Raw genomic sequence first — 19111 nt, 5'->3', positions numbered from 1 at the left:
AAACTGAAATGTGAGAGGTCACTCTTTTCCCTCACTTTTATGAAAAAATATTACATCATGACTCCTAATACATTCGGAGCCGAATGGTGGGGCGCCACGTGTCAATGCCAGTGTATTGTGGTGGGGCCCACTTGACACGTGACGCCCCACCATTAAACTTCGAATACAAATTACGTTAAGAGTCCTGATATGATATTCTCTTTCACCCTGTCTTCTGATTAAAAATGAGAACTGATTTTAGAGGTGTGACATAAATGTAAAACAAGCATTCAGAGTTTATGGCTCCAAAGTCGTAAAAATAATTGGGTTGGAAAAGAAATCTTTATATTAAAAAAAAAATAGAGAGATTTTCTTCATTCTTCCTCAACAACAATACAAAATGGAATGGCATTTGATGACAGAGCAACACACCAATCAAAGAAAAGGATAATTGATTAATTGACGATACATTACCCATTGATCATCTACTGGCTGACCAAAAACTTTAAACAGTTGGTGGTAGAAGATCAAGTCGTGTTTGGGCTTCAACTTAAGGTACGCTTATTGAATGATTCCATTGTTAAGTTTGCTGTGAAGGCAGGAATTGAGTTCATCTTTCGTATAAAAATATCAACCTGATAAGCAATTAAAATCAGTCCGATGCATTATATTTGAATATTTTGAGCCCTCAAAATCTCAAAGCGATATCAAAACAACACTGGTCATATCACCAAGCAGAGAACATTTCAAGGAGTGTCATAAAAGACTTTAAATCCAAGGCTATCATCATAATCATACTAAAACCACCAGTTCTACACAGTTGGCCGTGATTGCAAAAGGTAGGCACTGGATCTAACAGTTTTTTCAATAATCTTCATTTTATTTAATGCCACTAAAAGACAATGTAAAATTGTATTTGGTAAAATAGCTTAAAAGACTTCAAACAATGTCAGTTTTCATCAAGCAATTTGCATTCTGGCCCATTCACATAAATTTAATATCTATGCATTATTTGCTATTTGCTTCTCTCTTTTTCTCTTGTCCTTTGCTAAGCAACAAAACAAGTTGTAGATGACGAGATTAGAAAATGGCCCAAACCATGCACTTCACCATTTAATACAATACCTCCAACCAGTATTTTCGAACTGTAAAGCATAATTTAATACGTAAGTGTTCCTTTTTGCTTTAATGTGCATAATGAAGCAGTGCATTTACTAATTACAGCACACAATATGTTATTATATATATATATATACGAGTGGGTTCCAACACCCGCTCACTAAAACCTTTGTATCTTTTTCCTATCAATGAAATTTTTATATATATATCGCCAATATAAAAATTTTATTGATGGGAAAAAGATACAAATGTTTTAGTGAGCGGGTCCTCGAACCCACTTACAAGGCATACAAGACTCAAAGGTAATAAAAATGTATAAGTATATCCATAAAAAAAAAGAAAGACAATTTCCCCAAAAAGATAAAAATGGGTTGTAGGCAACTCGGAAGCTTAATCATGATGAGTGAGTTTTCCTCTCTCCCTGGTTCTAGAAAGGGAGTCGAGCACAAAACTGTGACGAGGGCTTCCACCCGAAACGAGCAAAAACATCCTACTATAGATTCCTGAGTTCCTTTAGTCCTTTATTCTTCTTCCTGATTTTGTAAACTTGTCAATTTTCTTCCAAAGGTTGTCCCAACTTATCACTGAGTTGATCATCAATGGGAATAATTTCTACCTATTGCACACCTTGAACTTGGCACTCCGCCAAAGTTACAGGGCCCTCAACATCATCAATAATTATTTCCATAGCATATGGAGCATCTTCTGGCACCAAAATGAGAGTATCCTCATTTTCAACAACCTGGGGGCTGAGATAGTGAGGGGTGCTCCTCTGGGTCAAAATCAGTGGCAATATTCCCTCTAGTGGCAATTTCCACCATATCAGCAGGTGGAATAGGTGCTTCTTGAGTAGTTAGGTGAAACACTTGAAGTTGGGGTCTCAAATTAGGATGGAGCCTGAAACATTTTTCAAGTGTATGTCAAAACATCTTAAAATGGGTGCATTAGTATGGTCAATGTTCCATGACAATCTGTTGCCAGTAGCCATTATGTGCAGTGTCAAACCAAATTTCTTCAATGTCAGCTAAAGTGATATCTCTCTCCACAAGGATCCTGGCGAAGAAGGCCTAGTGAGATTAAACATGGGTATGTCTAATTTCATTGGTCTCCCAAGTATGGCCCCTATGGAATAAATGACCTAATGGTTGAAAAATGCAACTTAAGCCTTGGTAACGTAAACCATATTGGTACTGTAGGTGGTTCCTGGTTTGGACCAAATTCAGGAGACCACTTGAGCAACTTCATAGTTTTTTCTTCAATGTTGAGGTATCTCTTGAAGAAAATCCTAGCATGGTTTTCGTTCGTAGTCAAATGTATCATCACATGTCTCCCATCAAAGAGACCCAACTTCCATTGTCCTATAAGTTTGAGGTTCTCAAAAGTTTTGCGAATAGCCTCCATTTTAGCAAGCCCCAACTTGAACTTCCCAATGAGTGTGAATTTGTATTTTTCAACCAGAGTAGAGACTTCGAGGTCTGAAAAAATAATAGCGGCCTTACCACCCTTCCTGCAAGCCCTCTTAACAAACTGACAATGACTTTCCCTTCAAGAGAATTATGATAGATCTGAGGAAACACAAAAAGCTCGACCGCCTTCTTAGAGTCTAGACCTTTACCAAGCGCCGCAACAAAAGATTCTTTGCCTAGGTACTGATTCAAGGGAGGAACAATAGCCATCAAAGAAGTAAAAAAACAGAGAAAGAAACTGTAGGACTTTGCCGCGGGGGGAGGGGTTGCCAAGCAAAGTCAACGTCTTCGTGTAGATCACGACGAGGACGAACCTGCTACGATACAATCCTCTTCCCTTCTTCGAACACGACGAGGCGAAGAAATTGAAGCTGTAGGACTTTGCCGCGAGGGGAGGCATTGTCAAGAGAGTCGACATCTTCTGAGGACAAACCTCCAACGACATAATCCCCTTCTCTTATTCTTCGAGCACGACGAAGCCACGAATTCTCGTTCCGACGTAAAGGTATCGAGGGCTACTCGAGTCGCCATGGAGTCGCGACCCGAGTAAACCCTAGCAGAGCAAAACCCATCTTATGATTATATATATATATATATATATATATATTGTGGAAATGTTGTGGTTAAGGAATGCTGAGGAATGAAGTTTGAAGGAGGATGTTGCACTGGCTAAAACTGTTGAAAATGACAATTTAGTTAGTGAGGTAGAGAATTTGGGAGTGGTGCAGCTTGTTTGGGGGTTCTCGAGGTGGAGCTTTTGGAGGGATCTCTGGTGGAGATTGAATAACATCTTGTTTTGGGGAGAATCACTAGTGGAGAAGATTTGGGTGTGGAGACTCATATAGATCAGAATGATAAGGTTAACAATACGGTTTTTATAATAGTATTGGACAATTTTGGAATCAATTTACAAACATGGCTATGCGGGATAAGGCAATAGAGCAGGCTAATCACTTTACATCTAAAGTGGCAGACTTAGAAACCAGAGGAGCTGAGGTTAATGTGGCAGGTTTAGAAGTTGAGGATATACATTCTCCCACTGAGGAGAATTTAGAAGTTGCAAGAAATTTATTAGAGGAATGGACAATTCAGAAATATAGAAGAAAGAGGAAAGGTGGATTGAAAATCAAGAATCTGGAGCAAAGTAATATACTGCCTAGTGTTTCATCTTACTCTGATGGGAAACAAAATGACACTCTTGCTAGGATGACTAGAAAGAGTCTCCATTCTCATTATGATTAATATGCTCATATGGACTAAGGGGGGTGGCTGACCTCAACTCCCTTGATAGACTAAAACATTGGGTCAGAACTCATAAAATTTGAATTTTTACCATATTAGAATCTTTGGTGAGCATTAACAAACAAATAATTACTCAGAGATTTAGCAGATACAATTTTGCTTCCAAAAATACTAACAAGATTTGGTTATTCACTCGGAAGTAATTAACCATCAACATTATCATTGATGATCCTCAATTTTTGTACTTCTTCTTTGATATTAATGTTTGTAAAGGCTGGGCTACCATTGTATACGCAAGTTGCATTTGCCAGTTAAGGCTAGACTTATGGGGAAAACTGAACATCTTGGGCTCTTCCATGTTAGAAAAGTGGTTTTTTGGGGGAAATTTAAATATGATCGCATGTCTTAAGTAGAAAAAGGGTTTAAGAAGACCCAACTTCAATTTGATATCTAGATTCAATGAGGCTATTACAAATGCAAATCTATTTGATATAGGTTTTGTTGGCACTAGCTACACTTAGATAAGAGGAAGGACTTTTGAAAGACAGGATTGTGTTTTTGCTAATCAACGTTGAATAAAAAACTATCCAACTACAAAATTGTATCATTTATCCAACCTTCGGTCTAATCATCGGCCTCTTTTACTTAGAGTTGTTATTACAAACAAGCCTTTCTTCTCCACTTTTCGTTTTCACAATATATGATTGAATCATGATGATTATGTTGACTATGTGAAGAGGAATTGGAATACAGATGTGAGGGGCAACCCTTGGGAAAGTCTCTGGAAACTTCATAAGAGCTTGGCTACTGATTTAAAACGGTGGAACTAAAATACTTTTGGGAATTTTAATCAACAAATAAAGAAGGCTGAAGAAGAGGTTTTTAAGCTGGACAAGTTGGATATGCAATGACAATTTCTCTATAGAATTGGATGATGCATACAAGAAGTTAAATAATGCTATTAAATGTGAGGATGATTATCTAAAGCAAAAGGCTGGTAAATTACACTTCTTGGAAAAAGATAGGAACACTAGCTACTTTCATGAATGAATTAAAAACAAAATTAACACTTTTAAAAATTCAACATAATAATAGTGGTTGGCAGATAGATCAGGAAGAGATTGTTAAAAATAGGATTGATTCTTTCAAGCTCCTTTTCTCTAAGGTGAACTTTGATGTAGTGCTAGATGCTGACATTACCTGGGAAACTAAACTACAAACCTCATCTGTAGAGATTGTTGAAATACCTTTTGTGGCTGAAATATGAAAGACTATTAATGATATTCGCTGGCCCTGATGGGTTCTCAGGTTATTTCTATAAAAAACAGTTGGGAGGTGGTCAAAAGAGATGTGGTTGATGTTGTTCAATGCTACTATGAGAGCACTCCTATGTGCAAATATTTTACAACCTCCTTTATTGTACTAGCTCCAAAGAATAATGATAAAGCAAAATGGAAACACTTCATACCCATTTTTTTAGGCTCTATAATGTCAAAGATCATAAGCAAGATCATGGTGGAAAGGCTAAAGCAACCTCACCCTATCCTAATCTGTTCAAATCAATCAGCTTTCATCTAGGGAAGAGGGATAACAGATAATATTTTATTGGCATAAGAATTAATATGTGATCTTGAATATAAATGCAGAGGGGAAATCTTATTATCAAACCGGACTTAAGGAAAGCTTATGACACTATTAGCTGGGATTTTATACCTGTGGTCATTAAATCCAGGGGCTTCAGCTCAAAGTTCTGCAATTTTGTCAAAGGTTGGTTGGAGGGAAACTATTATCAGGTGCTTCTTAATGGGCAAGCACATGGCTTTTTCACCTCTGGTAGAGACATAAAACAGGGTAGTCCTCTCTCACCTACTATTATTATTCTAGAATTTGATTATTTTTCTGGATTAATTAATTCCCTACAGATTCTACATTTCCATACTCAGTACAAAAATAAGGCTATAATCGGAGTTAGCCATTTGGCCTATGCTGACGATGTAATTATTTTCACTAATGCTTCCAGATACTCTATAAAAAAAACATATCATACTATTCTATCATTTCAGGAAGCTTCTGGTATGAGCTTTAATATTGAGAAATGTCATCTTTATTTTGGGAAACACGTGAGTAGCAATATGCAAACATGGGCATATGAGTATACTGGCTTCACCATTGTTGATCTCCCCTTAAAATACTTAGGGGTTAATTTACTCAAAGGGAGGAGAAAACAATTGCAATTTGATGTTGTTGTAGATAAAATCAAAAGCAAAAACGGAGATTGGACCAATTCCTTTTTACCCTTTGAGGGACAGATTACTTTGCTGAAAAGTGTGTTAACCACTATTCCCTTATATGCTTTGCAGGTGTTAAGGTCAAACTTGGCACACACTTAATACTTGAAAGACTGTCTAGGAATCATAAATAAAAAATTTGGGCTTGTTGGAAGGTGCTATGTAGGCCTTTAAATGTCGGTGGGTTGGGATTTCGACAACTAAACCATCTAGCTGAAGTCAATTCTATTCTTTTGTGGTTTAAATTTAGAAAAGTTGAATCTCTATGGGCCGAATACATGCAAAGCAAATATTGCAGAAATCTTCATCCATTGGAGGTTCATTCCAAGATTGGTGATTCCAAAACTTGAAGAGGCATGTTGAAAATCAAAAATACTGCCGAGGACTTTATCTACTGCAAACTGGGGAAAAATAATTTATCCTTTTGGCATGATAAATGGAAGGAAGAAGATCTATCTCCTTGCTTTATATATGATAAAAAAGACTTGACTGTGGCTGATCGTTGTCTTGATGAAGGTTGGAACTTGGAGATGCTCACCAATATGTTTGGTAAGGATAAAACTACTTATATCTCTAAGATTCCTTTTGATAAGTCTAAAAAGGATAAAATTATGTTGACTGAAACTATCAATTTCTCTATTACTAAAAATATTTATTCAAATCTTTACACTTGGGACAAGGAGGACTGGGGTGGTGCGATTTGGAATAAATGTTTGACCCCTTCTGTCTTTTTTCTATTGGAGAGTTTTACTTGGGTTGATTCCAATGGATGATATCCTTAAATTGAAGGGATTGAGAATCCCCTCCCAATGTTTGCTTTGCAAGTCGGAGGAGGAAAGCGTAAACCATGTGTTTTTTGGATGTGCCAACTCTATGAAAATCTGGACAGTTTTAGGCGATCGGGCTACTATCAAAACCCCTCCATTAGGTTGGGCGGATCTGTCACAGTGCAGGGAACATTGGTGTCATCTTATTCATAAACAATATATATTTAACATCATTCATTTCATCTGCATTTGGTATTTGGTTGGCTAGAATTCCAACAAGCATGAGAATTGTGCATCAAGCACGATAGGGTGAATTTAATTATCTTATCTTATATACATAAACGGTTTATTTATCATAAATCTAAGCCATCAAACTTTGCTAGCTGGATGAATTGGTTGGGTTATGATATATTAGGCAGAAATTTTTGTAAGGTCTCTCTTATAAGTTGGAAAAAACCATCTTTCTCCTGGATTAAGGTAAATACTGATTGTAGTTGGAAGGCTGATTGTGCAGGTGCAGGTGGGGTCTACAGGTCTCATTTTGATAAACTATTATGCTTTTTTTCTTCACCTTGTATGGTTGTTTGTGCATTATTCATAGAGTTACATGCTATTTGGTTGACCTTATCTATTGTGGCTAAAATGAATTGGAAATTCTTGCAAATTGAGATGGATTCAACTTTTCTGTTAGACATCAATGATTGATAAAAAACCTCCTATGTATTTAAGTGTTGATTTATGCAGGATTAAGCAATTTTCAGCAAATATTGTCATCACATGGAGCTACACACAAGGAAACTAATAGGCCAACATATGTTCTTACCAAAGCTGCTACACAGACCAAAGCCATAATCCTGAAGAACAAGCCTGATTCTAATGAAGGAAAATCTCAATATGCCCCACCTTAAACCTTTCTCTTAAGATAGCATGTTTGTTTTTTCTCTGCCTTCTTCTTTGCTTGGATTTAGCTATTTCTTTTCTTTAGGGGTCATTTTGGGGTATACTTGCATCTGTTTTGGAAACTTTTTTGGGTGAGTTTGTACACTTGGTGTTTGGAACCCTAGAAGTGAGTACTGTATTTTTTTATTTGTAGTGGGATCCAATCTCTTACAACCATGTAACTTTACTTTTGAGCAATAAATTTACCTATGGGTTTCCTTAAAAAAAATATAATGTGGATGAAATAGTCATTTAACTAATCAAACTCAAATCTCATCTAATAATAAATTTTAGTAAATACAAATATATACGTAACAACATTAATTATCAACAATCCCAAAACTAAAACAAAAGATTTGAAGATATAAAATTGGAAGTGCTGAAAATATAGGCCAAAAGGTAGCGGTAATGTGAAGCGAGAGAATGATGATGAGGCATCAAGAATGTCTAGTGGATACATTAAGCATTCTCAATAAGAAGCATAAAACCAAAAAGCTAATAGAACGGATACAAAGAGCCAACGAGCGGGATATAATAAAACTAATGATAGAGAAATCATGAAGACCACAATTAAAAAATGACAATCTCCAACTAGAGAGAAAGAAGAAACAATAAGCAATGACTCAACAACTGCAAAAGCCATCAAGGAAACAAATGTTCAGTTCCTAATTAGTAGGGCAGATGCTCAGCCAAACAATAAAATCTTAATGTTTTGTTTCAAGTTGAAGATAAAGCTACACTATGATGTGATGCAACAAAATGGAAGGCATGAAACCTTTGCTGCGTGTTCTGCATCACAAGCAGAAGATGTGTTGGACCATAACATCACTTCGCCTCTAAAGTGTGTTTGATAACACTATCCTTTAAGAAAGTTACTTCACATTTGTAACAGAATTCATCAACTTGATTTACTGCATAAAAATTTTAACAATCTCATTCTAACTAGCCTCAAAAGTGTGTTTGATAACACTATCCTTAAAGAATGTTGCCTCACATTTGTAACATATTTCATCATTTTGATTTTACTGCATAAACATTTAAACAATCTCATTCTAACTACAGTCACTTGGTTATTCGTCATTCTCCATAATTCTATTTTATCTAACTATTATTTTTTCTCAGTAATGTTCAAGCTCAATTGAACTTAAATAATAGAATAGTCACAAACTCCAAAGATTTCTTATGTTAACAAAAACGTATACTCATCGCACTGCTTCAATTCATCTTTAAACAGTATTCTGCATGAATAAGATTTCATTATATGCTTTCAGGTAAATAAAGAGAAAATTTAATAATAATAATAATGATAATAATAAAACAATAACAAAGTAAAAATTTAGTATCAGTACACATTATTGATCAAAAACATAAATGAGACGCAAAGTTAATACTACGAAATTTAAAAAATTTCAGATCGATGCTTTTGATCACTAAAGGACGCCGTAAGCTAAAATATTAATTTAAATGCTATATTCAAAACTCATGTGAAAAACTTAAAAAAAAAGGGGACATTTTAAGAAGAGGACAGTTGTTGAATCTCATACTAAATACATAAACTAACTCCTAATCTATCTAGTAATTGTATTTTTAAATAAGGTAAATATGGTAAATACCTGGTGATGTATTTCAGTCTGAGAAGTGTAGTCATTGACCTACATTAGAATAATATTATGTCAATCCAACAAAGAAAAATGATAGGATTTCATAATAGTAATGTTCATCGAGAGAAAAGTTTACCAAAATAGTTGCATTTCCTGACTCATAGTCAAATTCAAGTTTTTCCTCATCCCTTTGAGCATATATAGATTGTAAAGTAAACCTCGTCATGGGAATACCATTAGGACGTTGTTGATCATCCATTACAATCTAGAAAGGCAAAAACCTGGTGTTAAATATCAGCAAACATGCACAATTCATTTCTAAGAAAGTCTGCAATTTAAAAGAACTTCTCGAAATTGCACTATTTTAATAATTTTTTATTTTATTTTATTTTCTTTAAGCCATAAGAGGGGCATAGAATCATGGATGTCAATATGCTTAAGTGATGCGGGGCTTACCTGCCGCAGGCCTGTCCAGCAGTGGAAGGGCTGAACCAGGAGACTAGGCCTGCCGACTGGTCTAATAGGGGGGGAGACTAGGCCCGCCGACTGGTCTAATAGGGGGTTCTGCTTTGCCGCCCCGGGGGGAGGGGGGGGTTGGGATCCTCTCCTTCCTATTCTATCTACTATTACATATATGTGTGTGTATACACACACACATATTATTTGTTTGCTTACGGTTCAGTTTTTGTTTTTGAGTCCCGATTACTTGCCGTCATCGTTTTTCCATACCCAACGGTTCAGTTTTTGTTTTTGAGTCCCGATTACTTGCCGTCATCGTTTTTCCATAGCCAGGGATGAATCCGAAGACAGGTGGTGTTGTATAGTGCTCCGAGGTGGTGACTATCTCGACCTATTCCCCCGCATATCCCTCTCTCCTGCTCATTGCCTTTCAACTAGTGCCCTCACCTTCATTATCCAGCCTTCGACTCCCTGGCCAAAAACTTGATGCCGCCACTAACCGAACCTGCAGTCCACCTGCTTGCCATTAATCGCACCTGTAGTCCACCTGCTAACTGCAAACCCCTTTCCACTCCCAGCAGGCCACCCAGACCCTCCGGCTTCCTTACTAAGCCGCACCACTTCACCCTATCACTTCCCTGTTGCACCACACCCCACCAATCTGCTCCCTAGCAAACCGTAGACCCAGATCCCCCACATCCGGTCCCAACCGCAACCCCACTAGCCCCGTAACAGCCCACCAACAAACCTCTTGGCCACCCTCGCTGCTGTCCATTGACCGTTCCGATTAGCCCTAGCTGAGGAGTCTTCTCGTTTTGTCTTTTCTTTCGTAGTGTGAGTCATGTTTGTAAGTTTGTTGGGTTTGAGTAATAAAATATAGCTTCTGCTACCAGATTTCGAATTAACTCCGGTATCAATTGGTATTAGAGCTAGCCTAACCCTAGTCCTATCCCAGGGTTTCCTAACATCCGCCATAACCTAAAAATTTCATTCCTAGTATCAAATGTCATTTCCATTTCCTCAAATCCTAAACCCTAACCATGCCATCAGGGAGATGAATGTCTGACCCTAACCGGGATAAGATACAGTGGGAGATCGATCGTCTTCAGCAAAGGCTTGCAGAGATTGATGGAAGGACCAAGGGAAAGATTACCCTTGATCGTGATTTGAAGAGTCATAGGGGAGGCAGAGACGAGGATTTGAATGCGTTCCATGGGGAAGACATCAGTGGCGAGGAATACCGACCCCGCCGCTTCGGGATTCAACATCAGAGAGGTCGAGAGAGGAGCCCACATATGGAGGACACAGAGACTTCGACACCAAAGTGAATCTACTAGAGTTTGATGGGGGTAGGGATCTAGATTACTTTATTGACTGACTGCAATCGGTTGAGCGAATCTTCAAATATAAGGATGTGTTAGAAAAAAAACGGGTGAAGTTAGCCGCCATCAAATTAAATAATGTTTCATTGTGGTGGGAGAACTTGTAGAGACAGATGAAGAGAAAAGGCAGTGAAAAATTGCCAAGTGAAAAAAGATGAGGAAAGAGATGCAAAGGAAATACCTTCCACCTCATTACCGTTAGGAAATGTTTCTGAGATTCCACCACTTGCAGCGGAGAAATCTTTCAGTGGAGGAGATCACGCCACAGTTCGACAAGTTATAGATGAAGTGTGAGTTGGTCGAGCAAGAGAAACATAGCATAACTTGATGGGCCTACAAAAGTTGAGGTCATTGTGAGCTGGACCATATCACAGTTGTTCAATGAGTTGTGCAGTTTCTGAGACTAGTGTCATTTTCTAGGCAATTCATCAAGAGTTTCGGTACCATCACAGACCGTATCTATAAGATCTTTTGAATGGATAGAAATTTCAATGGACAGAGACAGCTTAGAGTGGTTTCAGTGCACTCAAGAAGAAGATAACAACTTGGCATTACCAGACTTCAACCAGCTGTTAGAGATAGAGAGTAATGCATGCAACGTGGGGATAGGAGCAGTGTTGAGCCAGGAAAGTCACCCCATCACCTTTTTCAGTGAGAAGCTAAATGATTCTAAGAGAAAATATTCAACATACGTCAAGAAGTTTTATGCTCCTGTGAGAGCTCTTGAGCACCAGAACCATTACCTACTGATGAGTGAGTTCACGTTGGTCACGGACCACAACCTTGAAATTCCTAAAACACTAGAGCAAATTGAAGGGATAACATGCAACTTAGGTGGAGCTTTTAACATCGTTCAAGTTCGTGATTAAGCACAAGGTAAGGAGTCAGAACTAGGTAGCAGATGCACTGAGCTATGGACACTTGTTGATCACTGTGATGCAGGCTCTCATTGTGGGCTTTGAGAAGGTAAATGAGCTTTACGAGACATAAAAGGATTTTGGCAAAATTTGAGAGCAGTGCCAAGTGAAGCCTACTACGGTACTATAGAGCTGATAAATATTTGTTCTACCAGATTAAGTTGTGCATTCCAATATGTTCGCCAAGGGAATCTATTGTTTAGGAAAGCCACAGTAGAAGACTTGCAGAGCATTTTGGCAGGGACAAGACTCTTTCACTCGTGATAGAACATTTCATTTGGCCCCAACTAGCGAGAGATGTGGAACGATATGTTGGGTAATGCAGGATTTGTCATATGGAAAAAATCAAAGGAAAAAATGCAGGGTCATACACCCCATTACCAGCACCAGAGATACCGTGGGTCGATGTTAGTATGGACTTTGCGGTGGGACTTCTGAGGAAAAATCGAAACAAGGATTCAGTCATGGTCACGGTGGATCAATTCTCAAAGATGACACATTTCATACGGTGCCATCGGACATTGGATGCATCGCATGCCACTGACATGTATTTTACCAATGCTTATAAGATTGAACTACCAAGGGAATATAATGTTTCAACTACATTCAACGTCGCAGACGTGAAACCGTGCTAAAAGGAACCAGAAGCTTAGATGAATGAAGTCGAAGCTCTCCCAACTCCGGAAGACTAACGCAAGGCTGTCGCTGCCCACCTACGGTAGAAGGGTTGCCAGGAAGACTAGGGCCACTTGACCAGTACAATAGAAGGGTTTGCTTTGTTGCCCAAAGGGACATAGTTTGTCGACCAAAGGAAATGGAACTGCCTAGAAGATCACCACCTCATGCGAGTTAAAGTCGAAAAACCTAGCCTTCAAATATAACCCTAGAATGGAAAAAAGCTGGCGACGACAAGAAGATATAAACTTGAATTCAAAGAGACGAAAACTAAAACCCTAGGACGACAATCACACATGTTTATAATTAATGTATTAGGCAGAAAAATAGAAATTTGGGGGGAGAGGGGGATAATTCCCGCCAGGGGTCTTCTCCTATTAATAGGATTAACTCGTCATAATCCTATTAATTGTGAACCACTGAACCAAGGGCCTTCTCCTGCTGAACCACTGGCAGTTCCATCTAGGCCCCCAAGCCCCGCGTTATAATCCTATTAATTGTGATTAGAGTAATGGTGATATGAATTGTAGAAAGGTACTTAGTAGTGGTTTATAGAAAGATAGACAAACAGGGAGAAACCAATGTCCAACTAAAAGAGCAAATGTTGTGGCAAACATAAATGGCTAGGTTTGTATGCCGGCAAGAAATAAATATGGTCTCACGACTAGAACTAACTACTCAACCACGACTGAAAAAGAAAATAACTCACATCAAGTTATGAAAAGCAAAACTCCAAACTGCAATAATATAATTTTGGATGGCTCCTACAAAAAGATCACAAAAACAAAAATTTAAAATTGAAAAATGAATTAATGGGATCGATCATAAGTCAGCTCATTTTTATAGGAAGTTTTACATGAATACCATTCAATTCTTACGTGTTTACATATGAAACAACTAAACTCCAATTTTTACATACATGCCACCTCACCTATGAATCGAGGTGTGAATTTCGCTATTTATAAGTTCAAATGGTGTTATTTTTATGTGATACAAAGGATTTGGGTAGTATAAATGTAAACAGTAAAGTTTTGGTTTTAGACATGTAAACATATAAGAATTAGGTGGCATGTATGTAAATGCCTCTTATTTATATTACTTTCTAATAATATCAAACATATCAGTATCTAACAATCTGACCATACAATTTAGTTTTTCACAGTATTTTAATGTATATTGAAGCAAAAATAATTCACCTTATAGCCAAATAGTGAACAACATGCTCTTCTGAAAACAGAAATCTTCTCCGCAAAAACAGCCTTGTATCTGCATTAGATAAGTAAATAAGCAGTTAATTCAAATTTAAATAAAATCTAAACATTAAAAAAAAAGGTAACCTTTCTTCACGCTTCTCAAGAATGGCAATTTGTTCTTTAAGTTGTGATAGCTTTTCAGGCATGTCAACATTGATTACATTCCCTGCATCTGTTTAACAAAAAAAAAATCGTTCAGATAAAACGATTTCAACGCTTGGTTGAGAAACATAACAAAACAGATCGAAATAGTTTAAGAACGGGTTAACATAAGCTCATTTCAACATCACAGAAAGTAGAGTTCAAATTTTGAGGACATATAGTTGGAAGCACCTTAAACTTAGCACACAATACCATCCAGATGCTTGAAGAAAGGATGGGGTAGCCATCTGTACAGCCAAAACCATGTGTTTTACAATTAAATGTTGAAAAAATTAACTTCAAAGGTATAAAATACATAAAGCCTATTGACCCGTTCTTAAATTTTAAATATCATCATAATGCCCAGCCAACAATATGAGAAGGGATCCCAGATATCATCAGCGCCATAAATTAGAGTAAGAGAAGAGCCACATGCGTGCTTGACCACAAAACTAAGATAGAACTGATTCAGTCAATGAAAAAAAGAAAATATACCACTTTGTTGTAAAGGAGCTGACGTTGTCGCCAGAGTTCCTCTTGAGACGGATAAAAGGAGGTTGAAGTATGCAATCTTAACGTTAGAACCAAATCAGTTTCATATACTTCAACAGGATAGTGGCTCGATTACACGCTTAACCTAGACCAAACCTTTCAAACACACAAGTTCCATGCTAGTCCTAGGCACCTAAGTTGAATAAGATTTCTATCTTAAACAACTTCGTAAATTTCTCCATCTCTTTTTTCTATATTATTATTATTATTATTATTTTTTTTTGCATTTTCAATTTCTCAAAAAAAATGGTGTTAAAACATATTAAAGAGTGAGCCTATGATTTTTATCCCAAGCTTTCTTACGGAGGAGAACATTTTGAATCTGACACTTATATATATACATTTATTTAAACGGAAAAATGATTTTGGTCTAAAGAAATAAATATAAAATGGTTTAAAAAGGGATTTGAAATTTAAGTGCTATTGAGGGAGAGCATTCTATTAACAAGATATGCAGCACTTATGGTAGCTTCTCAAAAATATTCAGGAATAGTTAGGGTGAATATTAGTGATCTAGCCATCTCCAACAGTGCCTGTTTTTTCTTCTAAAATTTGTATTTTGCAAAAGAGTATCAGCACATAAAGTTAAGTCGATAATCCTTTGATCAAGGAAATGATTTGCTAAGACTGATTCAAAGTATTATTTGACATTGTTAATGTTTAGGACAAAGATTTTAAACTAAAAAGTGAGTGTGGATTATAGTGTTGAAATGTTTAACAATTTGGCCTGCTTCAATTTTTTTTCTACAAATAAAAAAACTAAGATAATTAAGATCATTAATGAAGAAATTAAATCATTTAAAAATATTTAAAAGAGTTGAATCATAATTGAGACTTTTTGCCTTACCGAAACAAAGCATGATCCTTAAGACTTATTCAAAGTGCAAGCCTCGAACAAACAATAAAATCTAACAATAATAATAATAATTCATAATTATATCATAAACTATCGTCATTTAAATAAAAAAAAAACAAAAAATAAAAAAGCAAATAAAATCTATTAAGGAAAAATAAAATTATTATATGAAAACAAAAATAACTAAACTATAATTATTTATTCATGCGAAATAATACATTTCCAACTCAGTTCAAGAATACACGCAGTCAACCAACTGTTTATAGATTCGATCTCCCTTGCCAACAATCGCTCGAAGTCCTCCCCACGCATAGCACGCCTCACTTGTAAACCTCCACAATCAAATAGACTAGCAACCTACTCATATAGCCCGCTCGTAGTCGTTTCTCGCTTTTCTGTAAAACCCGAACATATCAAAATATAAATAAATAAATAATTTTATTTTAATTAAATTGTAATTTAAGGAGTTGCCTCAAACGCCTTCAGCATTAAGCCTCAAGGTGTACGTCCTAATACAAAAAGACATGCCTCATTTAGACCATTAAAACATAAGCTTCATGGCAGCAATTGGGCCTCTAAGCATGCACTCGACTACTTTTTTAATACAAGGATCTAATAATGAAGATAATTTTTTCTCTAGATAGTCCCGGCTTATTAGTGTGGCTGATATACAAAAAATATATACATTTTTAAACCCATATTTTATAGTCATTTTTGGTGATATTGCACTTTAATGAAAGGTATTTTTTATGTTTTATTGCATGTTGTTGATTTTTAAGACTTAGAGCAAAAATGAAGCAAAAAGAATGAAATTTGGAGTCAAAATAGAGAAGTTAAAAAAAATTGTTCAGCGCTGACGGCGCCGTTTGACAGAGAAGAAGGAATTAACTGAATGGCCTCTGGCGCCGACGACGCCAGTGTTGGTGCAGACCCTGCTTCTAGAAAATTCGACGAATTTAGACGCTTTTTTAGGAGTTTTTGGATGCACGTATTGAAGAACCGACTTAGGCTCTATTTAGAGCCGAAATTTGATCAGAACCCCCCCCTTCGAACCATTTCAAATTCTTCCCCATTTCAAATTCTTCCACTCATTTCAGTTTTCCTCTTCACACACCTACATTCCACGTCATTCCACACCAATAGTTAGTTATTATTTTTATAGTTTTGAATTTTTGTGGTGAGTTTAAGTGTGAAAGAAGCGTTGGAGAGAAAGAAAAGTGAGAGATTTTTTCTTCCTACATTTCCTAAAAGAGACTACAAAGGATTTGCTTTGAGAAATAGTTTCAGATAAGTGTTTTTTGTTTATTATTGGTGTATGAACTTTCTTTTATATATGAAATTTGTTTGTGGTATTTTTCTCATGAAGTCTGAGTAGTTTCATTTATCTTTCTCCCTACTCTGAGATATGGTGAAATGAAAAGATAATGTGGATGTGCCAATGTTAAAATTTAAAATAAATTGTGATCGTTTTTCAAATCCGCTCTTAATTTACTTTTTGATCTGGTCAATTGAATTATAAAAATATGTTGTGAAACATATGATCCGAGAAACAGAGTATGAGTTCTAAAACAGAGTGAGAATCACATTTAAGTCCATGAAGGAGTATTTCTTTCATGGAATTAAGTGCAAATAAATAGGAAAATATACTTTGCTGGGTGTAGAATTGAAGATTTCTAGGTTGACAGACTAAAAGTCCCCAATTCGATCTTAGTTTTTAAAAATTAAAGCGAGAGTTAGCCTTCAGGGGAAGGGAAGTGGGAGTCAAAAGCCTCTTAGCCTAGCCACGGATTTACGGACTAAACCTAAGATTAGCCAATGATTTTTCCATAACACCGAATCAGGGTAGATAATTAAAATTGCTCCTATTTGACACAATATACATTTAAACCATTTATCTCATCTCATTTCACCAAAAACTCATTGTAGTGGGAAATATGATTTTTCATATTAAAAAAATTCATCACATAAACATAGTTTAGTAATTATTAATTTTAAACTCTGCTTTTAAATTCTGCAAGTAGAAAATAATTTAGCGTTGATAGTATCTTAGACATTTGAAATTAGTGACAGTAATTTCGTTTGATTTTTGTGAATTTCTTAGTTAATTTATCATTTCAAATTTAAACATTCCCCGTGGGATCGATATTTGGGACTTAAACAGAAAGTCTTATATTACTTGATAACGATACGTATACTTACGTAGCATCTCAATCTTAAAAGCTTAACGTTATTATTACTAAAACACCACATCAAATTTTTCGCACCGTTATAAAGCGGAGTCAACTTTATAGATTTTACACAACTATATTCAACTAGGATCAAATTTTTTGCGCTGTTGTAGGGAAAGTTAACCGTAAATTAAATAGATTTGGTAAATTAGAAAATTTAGAGAAAAATATACAAAATACAAAATATAAAAAAAAACTATAAAATAAAAAATCCAATATATATATATATATATATATATATATATAAATATACAAAGACCTCTAAAAGATTATGTTAATCCAACAACAAATGAACTTCACTTAACTATTCAAAATCTTGAAGTTGCTGCTAATTCATTTGAGCTTAAACCTGCAATTATCCAAATAGTACAAAATAATCAGTTTGGAGGAACACCTACTGAAGATCATAATTTACATCTTGCTAGCTTTCTTGAGATTTGTGCTACTTTTAAATATGACGGAGTGTCTGATGATGCTGTTAAGCTTATAGACATTTTCCTTTTTCATTAAGGGATAAAACCAAAGCTTGGTTAAACTCATTAGCACCTGATTCTATCAGAACTTGGGGAGAACTATCAAAAAAATTTTTGGCTAAATATTTTCCACCATCGAAAACCGCTAAGCTTAGAAACGATATTATATCTTTTTGTCAGTTTGAAGAAGAATCGATATATGAAGCCTACGAAAGATTTAAGGATCTCCTTAGAAAATGTCCACACCATGTTTTACCAGATTGGTTAATAATTCAAACTTTTTATAATGGATTAATAAGATCACTTAGATCTATTATAGATGTTGCAGGTGGATCTTTAATGTCAAAACCTTTTGATGAAGCATACTCTTTAATAGAAGAAATGACTACTAATAATTTTCAATGACTCTCTAAACGGGTAAATTCTAAGAGAGTAGCTAGTATTCATGAATCTGATGCAATGTCTATTTTAGCATCTCAAATTGCTGCTATATCGAAAAAGATTGATCAAATTGGATTGAATTATTCACAAATACCACTAGTATTAGAGGAAAATTCATTAAGGCAGATAATTGATACTCAATAATCATATGAAAATTTGAATACTATTAATAATCGAAATAATAATCTTTATTCTAACTATTACAATCATGGATGAAAAAATCACCCTAATTTTAGTTAGAATAATTATAACAACCCCTCAAGAAATTTAAATAACCAAGGAAATCCTAATTATCGACCTTATTATCCTCCTGGATTTAACTCTAACCCTAAC

At 35.9% G+C, this 19111-nt stretch overlaps 1 protein-coding gene across 1 annotated transcript in view; it reads right to left on the bottom strand.

Annotated features, from left to right (window-relative positions):
• Positions 1 to 337: 337 nt before the first annotated feature.
• Positions 338 to 19111, bottom strand: part of LOC110037667 (mitotic spindle checkpoint protein MAD1) — a 90082-nt gene continuing 71308 nt past the window's right edge. Inside the window, exons 12-16 of the mRNA XM_020742364.1 lie at positions 14172 to 14259; positions 14031 to 14100; positions 9538 to 9666; positions 9414 to 9452; positions 338 to 614 (exon numbers count right to left, since the gene is read on the bottom strand). Coding sequence (XP_020598023.1) covers positions 525 to 614; positions 9414 to 9452; positions 9538 to 9666; positions 14031 to 14100; positions 14172 to 14259 — 416 coding nt within the window. The 3' untranslated portion in view covers positions 338 to 524. The remainder of the gene's footprint in view (positions 615 to 9413; positions 9453 to 9537; positions 9667 to 14030; positions 14101 to 14171; positions 14260 to 19111) is intronic.

This window comes from Phalaenopsis equestris, unplaced genomic scaffold (assembly GCF_001263595.1).
Source record: "Phalaenopsis equestris unplaced genomic scaffold, ASM126359v1 Scaffold223212, whole genome shotgun sequence".
In the NCBI taxonomy this organism is placed as follows: Eukaryota; Viridiplantae; Streptophyta; class Magnoliopsida; order Asparagales; family Orchidaceae; genus Phalaenopsis; species Phalaenopsis equestris.
The sequence above is the reverse complement of the archived record's forward strand: the minus strand, read 5'-3'. Positions and strand labels throughout refer to the sequence as shown.